This window comes from Myotis lucifugus, unplaced genomic scaffold, assembly GCF_000147115.1.
Source record: "Myotis lucifugus unplaced genomic scaffold, Myoluc2.0 scaffold_366, whole genome shotgun sequence".
Classification (NCBI taxonomy): domain Eukaryota; kingdom Metazoa; phylum Chordata; class Mammalia; order Chiroptera; family Vespertilionidae; genus Myotis; species Myotis lucifugus.
In genome coordinates this window covers 698974-711317 of record NW_005871414.1, presented here as the reverse complement: position 1 = coordinate 711317, position 12344 = coordinate 698974, and the positions used below count along the sequence as shown (strand labels likewise).

Genomic DNA, 12344 nt, shown 5'->3' with positions numbered 1-12344 from the left:
CTGTCATCCCTGCCGCTCCCGGCCGCCCCTCACCCAGCCCCACAGGCTTTGGCCTTAATGTCCCCATCTCTGCACATTAGGGCCAAAGTGATGATCCCTTGAGACCTTCCAGTTCTCCTACCCGTGAATCAGCTTGAGCTTAGCCCTGGAAGGCCAAGGGAACAGGGAGGTTTCTTTAGGCTCAGGAATAGCTTCATATACTTTTTTTAAAAATCCTCACCCAAGGATATGTTTTTTTCTTTGTTTTATTGATTTTAGAGAGAGACAGAAACATCGATGTGGGAGAGAAACATCAATCTGTTGCCTCCCTTATGTGCCCTAACTGCAGTTGAACCCGCAACCTGAGAATGTGCCCTTATTAGGAATCAAACCCACAACCATTTCGGGGCATGGAACGATGCTCCAGCCAACCAAGCCACCAGCCGGGCTAGCTGCATATGCTTCAGGAAGAAGGAGGACCTATCAGAGAGAGAGAAACTGAACACGCAGAAGAGAGAGTAATGGGGTGAAAGGCCTTGAAGGCCCAGGACTCAGCATCAAGAGCCCAGCTGGCAGTCTCAGGCTTGGAGGAAGCCCATCCATCTCTTCCTGGAGGCAGGAGCCAGGGGGGCGGCAGGTGAAAGGGTAGAGGCATTTAAAGGCAGAAGGAAATTGAGAGCGTTCACAGTTCATGCCTTCTCAGTCTTCTCCGGGAAGTCAGGGAGGAGGGCCTCTGCTGGGGGGAAGGGGAGAAACGGGGTGGCACACAGGCAGACTAGCCCCAGCCAGAGAATGCAGGTGGTGTGGGCGGAGCTGGGAATTAGAAGAGTTGGGAGAAGAGGGGACTCCACAAAGAAGGTGAGAATCATGCTGACACCACTGCCTGCAGAGTCCAGGCCAGAAAAGGGCGAGGGGGGCGGGCGCTACAGGGGAGGAGAAGGAGGGAGGCCAGGCCCTGGAGGTCCCAGTGAGGACCCAGGCAGGCTGCACACGTGTGGAGGCTGAGGGGGGAGAGGGGCTGTAGGACGCTGTGGCCTGTGGGTAATTCCACAGTTGGAGGTCTCTTTTCTCCATGGTGGATGGGATGGACATGGCCAGTCACTATCGTGCCTAAGACCCATGTCTCCAACCAGCATGTCTGGCTGGTGGTCCTTCTGTCCAGCAGCCACTTTCTTACAAAGCAGAGAAAGCCTGACTGTGTTTTCCACCTTCCTGAGGCACCGCCGGCCTGCAAGGCCCTGTGCCAGATGCGGCAGATGGGGCCCCGGGGACTCCAAGCACGGCCGTGCCCTCGGGAGTTTAGGAGAGCAAACAGCAGTTGATGGAAATGTGCAGATCTTCTCCAGATCCCACGGGATCCACACGTTCAGTCTTCTCCCCATCACCATCTGGGCTGGCACTGCCAAGCAGTAGGAGACAGGGCGGCCTAAGCTTTACCTCCTCTCCCAGTAAAACGCCTCATCGTTTACAGGGAGGTGAGAGAAAAGTGGAAATAGAGGAAAGAAGGGTGTGTGATAGGACATTTCTCCTCATGCCCAGTGCCCCTGCCACGTCGGCATGTCCTGTGGGTAGTGGGTGAGGGGATGGCGCAGGCTTCCGCAGAACAGCCAGCGGTTTCCCGAGGCTGTGGTTACCCCCTCTGTGTGGGGGAGGCTCTCATGTGGGAACCCCTGTCTGCTCTTGGGCTTCTTCCATGTGAGGTCTGCAGCGTGTATTCTGGGGGTTGCTGAGCACTGGGGAGATGCTGGGAACTTGGGAATATTTGAAATACAACAAGGTGACTGGGTACAGAAAATGCATGCAACATAGGGGCGTATGCACATTGTTTTAATGTATATAAGGGTATTTATTGAATTTTGGGTAAGAAAAGGCCTGGGAAATCCACACACTGAATGGGCTGCCCCTACCTAATGGAATGGACCTGCGGATGAAATGGAGCTTTACACAGCATTGCTGGGTGGATGCTGTGGGAACTCCCACCTCCTTGGACGGCCCCGCACCTCTCTGTCCCAGCATGTCTCTGACATGTTGAGGCACTGTCATTCGTCCTTCATTTCCCAGGGAAGGGGCTTGGGTCAGGAAGAGGGACTGCAGCCAAATGCATAGCTGGTGGCTTTGCAGGGTTGGTTTCAAATAAGCAAGCTGTGGGGGAGCAGTCCAGCCCTAACCTAGCCCTGTGCTGGTGTGGAAGCCTGTGGTCCCTGGTCCAGGCCCTGGATTCTCTGTCCCTCCTCAACTTTTAGCACAAGGACACACACTAGCCACGGGCAGATTCTCCGACAGTGGTGGGGCCCAGCGGGCCAAGTTCCAGGTGTCTTTCTTTAGTCCCATATGCCTTTCTGTGTTTTCTCTTAGCAGGATCTGGGGCCAGCTCACCTCTCACATCTCCGTCCTCGCCGACTCCGCCCTCTACAGCAGGTTAGTGATGGAGGCAAAGTAGCCTGCTCCCTCCTGCAATGCACCTGCAGGGGGAGGAGCCCGGCTTCTCTTCTCACCTGCGCCCAAGCCTGTCAGGGTGGGGCAGTGCCGGTCTCTCCAGAGAACCGGAGGAGTGCACGTTAGCAGTGCCATCGGGAGAGCGGAGGGTCTGCATTTACAGGCTCGGGTCTCCTGGGAATGCAGTGGTTGGTTTCGGGGTCACTAGCCACCCTCTACCCCAGGCTTCTGTCTCTGCTGAAAAGCCGCCTGCAGGGCTCCCCAGATTAGAGCTCCTTTGGGCACAGGCTCTGGGTACACGCGGCTGAACACAGCAGTCGCAGCGCCGCCCAGGCCCTGTCCTTCCCCAGCGCTCTCCTCGGGGAACCCAGCCATTATGTGGGTTTTGTCACAGAGCAAAACTGGGGAGACGCCCAGGTGTGGGAGGGGAATGGCCGCGGTGGTTCTGGGTTCCTGATAACTGTCATCCGGGTAGTCTGTGGCTAGCCTTCGTGTCACCTGTGAATTAAATCAGATACTACGAGTTTTGTTGGGGAAATGTAGAAAAATGTTAACCCAGGAATACTTACACAAGTCTCTGATTCGGTGGTGTGGCCTCACAATGCTAGCTCCACTCCTTTCGTTTTGAACTACTATCTCTCTCACTCACCATTTTATAAGCCCCATAAGAACACACTGGAGTCCCAGTATCTCGTTTGTTCTTAAATGAGCCAGATGTTCTAGATGCCGGCGGAGCTGGTCTGCCCCTCAGCTTGCCGCTGGGTTGGGAGCGGCGGCAGCTACCTGAAGGAGGTCATTGGCGGTTGATGTGTGAGTTGACAACAGCATATGCGTTAGGTTTAAGGCGGCACCTGGGAGCTACCAAGTGCATCACTGCTCGACAGCTCTCCCATGCTTCTCTCTGACCTCCCTGAAAATGGCGAGCACATGTAGGGGGGCTGGTTTGAGCGGCTCACTCTGGCTGTGTTGTCCTGGCTGGCGGAGGATGGTTACTGGCGGCTCGCTGCCGAGCGTGCTGCCAGCACCTATTTTAGTAGCAAAGTACCTGGCTCGTCGGGACGATGTTCCTTTCCCCTGTCTGACTTTGTCAGCAGGTTTTTACAAGAAAGCCCCCAAATATTGATCAAGACAGAAAATAGACTTCTCTGTCTTTTGTAGAGGTGACCTGTGTAGGCTGATCAGAAATTTCTGGAGATCTACTGCCCAGATCATGTTGAGCCACTTTCTCCTAGACAGGATGTGCCTTTCACACCACTTAGGCATAGTGAGGACAGTGGGGAGGATGGATAGTGAGGCTCCGTGAGCTCTCCTTTAACAGAGGCGGTGCCTGTTAGAGTGCAGAGCACTTGGCGTGCATGGGATGTGATCCTGGGAAGTTAGTGCTAGTTCTCATGTTTAAATGTCTTGGGGAATTCGGTCTATTTGGATTTTTGTTGTTGTTAATCCTCTAATTTACCTGTGGTTTGAAGGGAACTATCTCCTACGTAGCAGTTTTGCATGAGTGGGGGTGACGTTTAGAATGAGAGGAGAAGGAAAAGAAGGATCTTGTAGTTAGAGTCAATGTTGGAAAAACTGAGGAGAGTGGGAACAGTTGGGGGGCTTCACTTCAAGATAGATCTCCTCACAGATTTGATAATATTTATCTTGAAGGGGAGTCCTAAGAATTCAGAGGGAAAACACAAGTGAGCCCCAAGCACAATGCCTGGCAGACATGAGACATCCCCAGCAAATATTGCCTCCTTCTTCCCTTACCTCCTTTAACACTACGGTGTCGGGTGAATTTCCCGCCAAAATATAAGATGGCGCGGGCAATTATTTAGTAATGCATATCATAAAAGTGATAACTAGCCCTTGACTGTCAACCTACCATCTGAGGCTCTCTATGGGGCACACAGTGAGTTAGGTATCTTTGTGAACGGCAAACAAACAAATATTTGGTAATACGCAGTTACAATCGGCCCGAGTTTACACGTTTCCCGTAAGCAGACAGGCAAGGCCCCAGCTGGAGCGGAGTCACGTTTCCAGCGCCTGTCGGAAGCCCCGGATGATAGACACAATTCAAGCAAATGCATTCTCCGGGGCCCAGCCAGCTCAGTTTTTTCTCCCAATAGTTCTGTACTTAGAGAACCCACCTGAAAAACTAGTTCACCACAAGCAACATCTCGAGCTTCTGTTCTGTGGGAGGCCCGGGGTGGCAGCCTCGTGGACTGTACCATGGGAGGCGTGCGGTCAACCCTGTGGGTGGGTTTGCTTGGACTTGCTCTGCCTTCCAGGCCTCTGCCGGGTGAGAACAGACTGTCAGCCCAGGGTGGCAACTTCTGGCTCCTCAGCCCCTGCGTAGAGGGGTCCTTCCCCCCAGGCTGGAGGCCGGCTTCGCACTGGGCTCAGCTTTCTCGCTGCCTCCCTGCACGCTGCCCACCTTGTTGCTGGAATCATTTACTCCAATTGATGTCTCTGCTTCTAGGCCAGGCTTATGGTCTAACTAAATCAAGGAGAGTGTTTTTTGTGTGTGTGTGTGTGTTGGTTTTTTTTTAATATATTTTATTGATTTTTTACAGAGAGGAAGGGAGAGAGATAGAGAGTCAGAAACATTGATGAGAGAGAAACATCGATCAGCTGCCTCCTGCACATCTCCTACTGGGGATGTGCCTGCAACTCAGGTACATGCCCTTGACTGGAATCGAACCTGGGACCTTTCAGTCCGCAGGCCGACGCTCTATCCACTGAGCCAAACCGGTTTCGGCGGAGAGTGTTTTTCAACTTTCTGATGAAATGCGTTTTTCTCGAGAAATGAAGGAAAATTCTTCATTTTCAAGGGCTAGTATTAAAAAAGAATTCCCTGTTAAAGGTGGCAACTCAGTGTGGGAGCTCTTGGGAATTACACCTTGGGCCAGGAGCCTAAACTTGAGAGCCGCCACGTTGCTGGTTCTGGGACCTGGACCAGACACTAACCCTCCCTGTGTCTCAGGTTTCCTATTTGTAAAGGAGGGTAATAGCAGTGCCTGCCTCGCCAGGTTAGTAAGGGGATCCAGTGAGGACGAGGTTAGGACAGTGCCTGCACACAGGAAGCCCGGCATACTGAGTTCCCAGGAGACCTTGAGTGAGTCACTTCTCGCGTCTGGGTTTCCTTACCTCCTCCCTAACAGACAAGGGTGGGAGTGACAGGATACTGTCTCCCATTCCTTCTAATCAGGCTCCCTGTACAGCTACTGTGAACCCTGCCTTTGACAGTTTGCACAGCAATAGCTCAACCTGGGCAAGTTCATTGTCACAGCATTGCCTTTTTTCCTGAAAGAGCGCATGTTAAGCACATTCATGGTGGTGAACCCGCACAACCAATGGGTCCGGTCTGCCTGTCACTACTTGAGCCAATTAAGCAGAGACAGGGTTGAATCATACATGGGCGTTTATTCCAATACTGTGGCAGTATGGGAGAGCAGCAGGTCATCCACAAAAATCTGCCCCCCTGCCCTCCATAAACCAGCTGCTTATCTAGGGTAGGGCAAGGATTACATGGGGAAGTAGGGATTACAGGCATGGGGAAGTAGGAGGCTGGGGTGGGACTCCATTGTTTGGGCAACAAGGCTGTCAATCTTTCCATGATAATAGGCAGTTCCTGAATGCACATTCCAAGGTTGATTCCCAGCGGCAAAGATGACTCCCAGCCAGGTTAGAAGGTACTTTCTCTAATCAGAACAAAACAATCCAGGTTAACAGGGCATGATTAATATCTCTTCTTTCTTATAACTAAGAGCTAGTCCCCAATATTCTATTTGTGCCCCTAACAGTAGTTGAGGATGGTCCTAGCTCAGTTACTTTTAGGATGGGGCAGAGGTGACAGATGTTTGTGAGTGAAGTGGCCGTAGTCTCAGGAGCCCTTTCCAGCGTTTGTATAGGGACTGGGGTCTCTCCGGGTGTGTGTACCTCCCTGCCCTCGGGCCTCCTCTTGAGGTCCTCACCAATTTGACAGGAGAAGTATCTTTCCCCTCAGTCTGCCAGCACTTCCAGCAGGTGGGTTGGAGTCTCTAAACCTCTTTTTCAGTGAGAACATTCCTAGCACTTTGTTTTCTGCGAAAGGTTATGTTTCCTGCCTCTAGAAGGTCACTCTTTCCCAACCTTTCAGACCTCACGGACCACCAGTTGGCGACCACTGATTTAGAAGGTCCCAGTTTACACACATCAATATTCCCTTCCACCCTCCCTTTGGGAGCAGGCAGCTTTTGCCAAATATTGTCTTTATTTTTTAAAAAAAACAAACACGTTTGCAAAGAGTATTTAGGGAAAGCAAAGTAAGCAGGAGGACTGAGATTCTTGCTGTTTTTAATCGTATTTAACACATTTTGAGCACTTATTCTGTGATAGGTATTGTTCTAAGTGATGTGTAGTCATTGTTTCATTTGATCCCCATGAACACCTTCCTATGCAAGGAGAATGGATTTTTCTGGTGCTCCATTTTACAGACAAACTGAGGCTCCAGTGGGGTTCAAGGACTTTGGCCAAGGTCACACAAGTGGGGGATGCTAGAGCCAGGATTAAAACGGCTCTGCCTTTGCTTATTTACCCTATGGCCTGTGGGTAAGCGCTGTACGTGGTTGGTGGGAGAAGAATCCTGAAAGCAGAGTCAGAAATCCCAGGCCTGGTTTGTGGCTTCACCACCTTCCAGCTGTGACCTTGGACGAGTAATTTGCATTCTTCAGAGCTGCCTTTGGAAAGACGTCCAGGACAAGGCTTGAAAAGTGGTAAAATGCTATCAAGTTTAAGCGATGGATGTCCTGCAAGAGAATTCTAGCCCTGCAAGAGAATTCTATCCCTTCTTGCTTGCAGTCTAGGATTTTAAGCAATAATTTCGAAGAGAGAGAGCTGACAGAGTGTAGAGGAGAGAGGGAAGTTTCCTATCTGGACGGGAGCTGGAGGAGGGAGAACAGAGCCTATGACTGAGGACTTGAGTAACCGGACGGAGGGTTAAGAATAAATAAGGCACAAAAAGAGATGAAGTTGTTGAGAATGTTGGACCAGAATTTGTGTAGCCAGATCAAAGTCTGAAACCCACTTTAGGTTCAAAATCAATGTCTCAAGCCATAAGAATGTTTATTAAAACCTACACAACACAGAGCGGTCACCGTCTTTGGGATGAACAGGTCTGCCCTGCAGTGCTGCTCTCCTGCCCTCCCCAGCGCCTTCCACGCCCACGTGTGGGGCTGCTCCCCAAAGCCCTCTGCTGGTGGGGTGGGCGTGGGGCTGGGGCTGGGCAGTGTCCCCAGCACCCTCCCTGCTGCACCATGTGACCTGCCTCACAGGGGCCTCACTTACTCTGGGCAACGGGCAGGTTGGTTCAGTGGGGACTCCTGGATTCACTGTCAGGGAAAGTGTTCTCTCTTAAATTTCACTTGCAATCTAGACAGGAAGAAAGACGTTGGCCTTGGTTTGTTTGTTCTTTTATAATGGTTTTATATCTTATGTAAGCTAATGCCACCCACTGCCCAGTTCAGCCTCCAGCCCAGCAGCCTTCAGGGGAGGGGCCACCTGCTCCTGCCCAGGCGCTCCACCTTAGACCTGCCCTGCGTCCTTGCTCTCCCAACTCTGAAAAGATGTCTCCATCTTATTAATTAATTAATTAGTTTATCCTCACCCAAAGATATTTTTTCCATTGATTCTAGAGAGAGTGGGAAGGAGAGGGAGAGACAGAAACACCGATGTGAGAGAGACACCTCAATTGGTTGCCTCCCTCACGCCCCCTGACCAGAGCCCAGAGCCTGCAATCTAGGTACATGCCCTTGACCAGAATTGAACCCGGCACTCTTCAGTCTGCAGGCCAACGCTCTATCCACTGAGCCAAACTGGCTAGGGCTTCTTCTTATTTTTATTTTTTAAAATAAATTTATTGATTTTTTACAGAGAGGAAAGGAGAGGGATAGAGAGTTAGAAACATCGATCAGCTGCCTCCTGCACACCCCCCACTAGGGATGTGCCTGCAACCAAGGTACATGCCCGTGACCGGAATCGAACCTGGGACCCTTCAGTCCGCAGGCTGACGCTCTATCCACTGAGCCACACTGGCTAGGGCTTCTTTTTTTTTAATTAAAAAAATATATTCTTATGATTTCAGAGAGGAAGGGAGAGGGAGAGAGAGATAGAAACATCAATGATGACAGAGAATCATTGATCGGCTGCCTCCTGAACATCCCCTGCTGGGGATTGAGCTCACAACCCGGGCATGTGCCCTGATTGGGAATTAATCCAGTGGCCTGGTATTTAGGTCGATGCTCAACCACTGAGCCACACCAGCCGGGCCATGTCTCCATTTTAAATTTTAGAACATTTGCTTGGAAAAAGTGCTGAGTTTTAGTTTTTCTCTCCTCTTATTTAGTAAGAGAACGAAGGATACTCATTCCACTTTTCAGGGAAGGAAAAAGCTTCCTGGGTCTTCTGAAGTGAGTGTTGTGCTTGTCAGTAAGTAAAAGTAGCAACCACTGGCTCCAAAAAAGAAAAAGACCACGAGGAAGAAAGCGACTCATTGGTTACCACATTAGTGTATTTGCCATGTTCTAAAAGGGTCACAGTCGTGTACTAGCCAGTGCATCTCGTGCTTAACTTACATGTCTCCTAGTTTGGCAGTGAGAATAACCAGCATGTGATTCAGACTAATATTTTGCTGTCTCTTACTATTTGATTAAATGACACTAAAATCTGAATAATGACTGTGTCCTCTCTCTCTTTCTCTCTCTCTTTGCTGTTTTCAGTAGAGCATGCGCCCTTTTGAACGTGAGTTTTCGGTAAAGTAAACTATACTGATCCCTCTCACTTTAAAGATGCTGTTTCTGAATGTGAAATGGGACCCAGTACGTCTAGTCTCTGAAGTGATGAACAAATGGGGAAGGAGACTTGAGACCATTTCCTTCACTGAACATTAAATGAAATGCAGCATCTTTAAAATGCACCCAACTGACTTCATTTACCTTCATTTCATTTCCATCATGACCTTCAAAATCTTCCTTTCCACTCTGATTTTAGTTTTAAAATGCAGCTCTAAAACCTACAAGTCAACTATATGGCATTTTGGTATATTTTAATTTTGGAAGCTAGGCTCTCAGAGTCCTGTCCCTGTACAAATGTTGTTCCTTGTTACTCTGATGAAGGGGAAAGGGTGCTGGCAGTTGAGTTCTTGGCTATGGAGAGACAGCTTATTGGGAAAAGCAGTACTTTTTCACAAATCCTTAATAATTCTGGAGTTGGGACATGACTGCAGCCTCCTCGTCTGTCTGAGACAGAAGGTGAAGGCAGATCCCAAGAGCTGGGGCCGCCTGCTTCCCAGGGTCCTGCTCTCCATTCCCTCGAGGGTAGTTGGCAGGTCTGGTGGCCGTGTGGCCTCCCCACCTCTGTGTGTGGACCACAAAGGAACATGGACTTACAGACACCTGTAGATTGCTATATTGGCCCAAGGCAAGGGGACCCACAAGGCTAGCAAGGATGTTTCTAACCTACGCTCTTGTTGCAACCGTCTGTGGCCTGTTCCAGGGCCTCGGTTGGATTGCCAGGTACCCATATGGTTTGGTGGATGGGATTCTGGGGAGGGTAGAGTAGTTGACTCTTGAGGTTTTTGTCTAAGACAAAGTGAGACAGAGAGATTAGGCCTGACTGGGTTGTGATTGTAGACAAGCTGTCTGGAGCTTCCTTCATCCTGGGTTGTTGCAGAACACTGTTTCTCAAAGCTGTGTGAGTTCAGTTAGTAACCTAACAGGGAAGCTGTCCGGTGTTGTCTATGGCCTGGGGATAAGGCTGTGGAAGCCTTTTGTTGGGGAGGAGCTCAGTCACATTTGAGGAATGGGGGCGCTCAGGAGTTAGGTGTTGTTTTCAGGTTTGTCACCAAAGAGCCAACTCTGAATTGGCCCTTGTTACTATTCCTCCCCTCCCCGCTTTGTTACCAATGTGTTGTAGCTGAAGCCCCAGTGAACTTTAAAGGAAGCTTGTGGACTATAGAAAAGGCAAAAAGAGTTGATGGGCCTAGAGTCAGACTGGGAGTCCCGGAGTCTGTGTCCTTGTCCAGGCCTTCTGACTCCTGGTCCTCCTCTCCCCTCCCCGAGTGCTCTGAGCTGGTTGGTGGGAGAAGAACCCTGAAAGCAGAGTCAGAAGTCCTGATCCTGATCATACACATCAGTATCTGCCCCAGGTGTCGCAGGCCCAGCGAGGAAAAGTGGACGTCATGGGATGGCAGGCCCTGCGATTGGTCGGCCCTCTGTGGGCAGACATCAGGGTGACCTTGGGACTTTGCTCTATGGTCCTGGATGAGCAACCTCTCCTTTCGCACAGCCCTCAGCTTCCCATTTGCATTGCAGACACAGGATACCCTGTGGCACTTTGGACAGTGTATTTATACCACCTACATAGTCCAGGAAATTCACTGCAAGTGGTAACAGTCTCAGCCTTTACTTGGAAATGAATATTCAGTTACAAACGCCACCTCCAACTCCCAAACCTTGTGGTAGTGAATTTGCATTTTTAATTTTGAGCTCCTGGTAATAGGCCATAGTCAAGGGTTGGTTCCTATGAAGACCAAGCAGTTTTGTCCAGACGGCAGCCCATGCCCACGTCCAGCCCCGGCAGCCCATTGCTAGCCTCCCAGGATCCTGGGCCGGAGGGGCATCCTCTCTGGATGGCCAGTTCCATGTCGTGAGGACACAAGTGCTGTTGCAGTCCAGACCCGGTCTCATCTGTAACCCACAGGGACTCTTCTGCCAGGTTCAAAGCACTAAGCCGGAAGGCAGAAGCGCCAATGCCCCCCCATACATGTTGGGCCCTGATCATCAGTCCACATTCTGCTGCCCTTTTCTGGTCATTGCATGGCAAGGGATGGGGGCATTGATGCTGCTCGGTCCTCCAGGTTCTGTGCTGCAGTTTAGTTCCTAGAGCTTTCAGAGGCGCAAGCTCCCTTCCTCCTGGTTTTTCACTGGTCACTGTCTGAAACGCCCTTCAGAGGAATGCTTGTATCACATACCCCAACACTCGTTTTACGTTTCAAGTCCCTTTTATCTTTGTAACCCAGTAACATAAGGCCAGGGACATTTTCCCACACTCCACCTGACATAATCGAATTTCATTCATTAGTTGTTATTGTATAGAACAAATAGAAACCACATTTTGTTCATTTGTCTGTTTAATGTTTGTTTGTATTGCTATATCATTTGAGAATTCCAAGACTGTAAAGCATGAGTGTGTGTGTCTGTGTGATTCTTTAATTTCAGCTGCCTTAGGTTTGGGTAAAGATATAAAGAAAGGTAAGTGGTTTTCTGTGAAACACAAGATTTTAACCATTGCCTGTCATGTACTTACCTAAGTGTTTTATTGGCAACCCTGAACCACTCATCCATATAAATGCACGGGGTGATTGGTATGTTTACCTGCTAACACCACAGCCCAGGAGCAGTTTAGGGGGGAACCACCTGGCAGAATTGTGTAGCCCTTGGAAGGGGTAGAGGGTAAGGCTCAAAACAGGTGGGTGGAGTCACTGAGAGCTGCAAGGTTCCCAGGAAATGGGGCAATGAACTCTGTGGCACAGGCAGGTCCCTTAAGGCAGGGCTTTTTCTGAATTCAGTCTTTATTTTGTCCTGGGAGAGCAGTTCATTCATTCAGTCAGAGCTATAACATTCAAGTACTAAATGTTTGTGTGCCTAGAAGCTAAGGGAAGTTTGAAACACATGTCTAGCTCCCTTGTTGCCCACCAGGGTAGAGCTCAACATTCCAGTCTCTCCTGATGCTTTAGCGAAGATGTAGGGTTAGTGCAGTTGTGTCTGTTGCTGGGTTGGGCCACAGTGGAAAGAAGGGAGCTTGAGGAAGACTCCTCTTCGAGAATCCCATTGCTGGGAAGAGAGAGCTCTTTGCCCTCTACTTTGCATTGCAATAATTATTAGCTTTTTTATATTTCTTTTAATGCA

At 50.0% G+C, this 12344-nt stretch overlaps 1 protein-coding gene across 1 annotated transcript in view; it reads left to right on the top strand.

Moving 5' to 3' along the window:
• Positions 1–12344, top strand: part of PXK (PX domain containing serine/threonine kinase like) — a 50861-nt gene that overhangs the window by 35764 nt on the left and 2753 nt on the right. Inside the window, 1 exon segment of the mRNA XM_023765010.1 lies at positions 2338–2397. Coding sequence (XP_023620778.1) covers positions 2338–2397 — 60 coding nt within the window.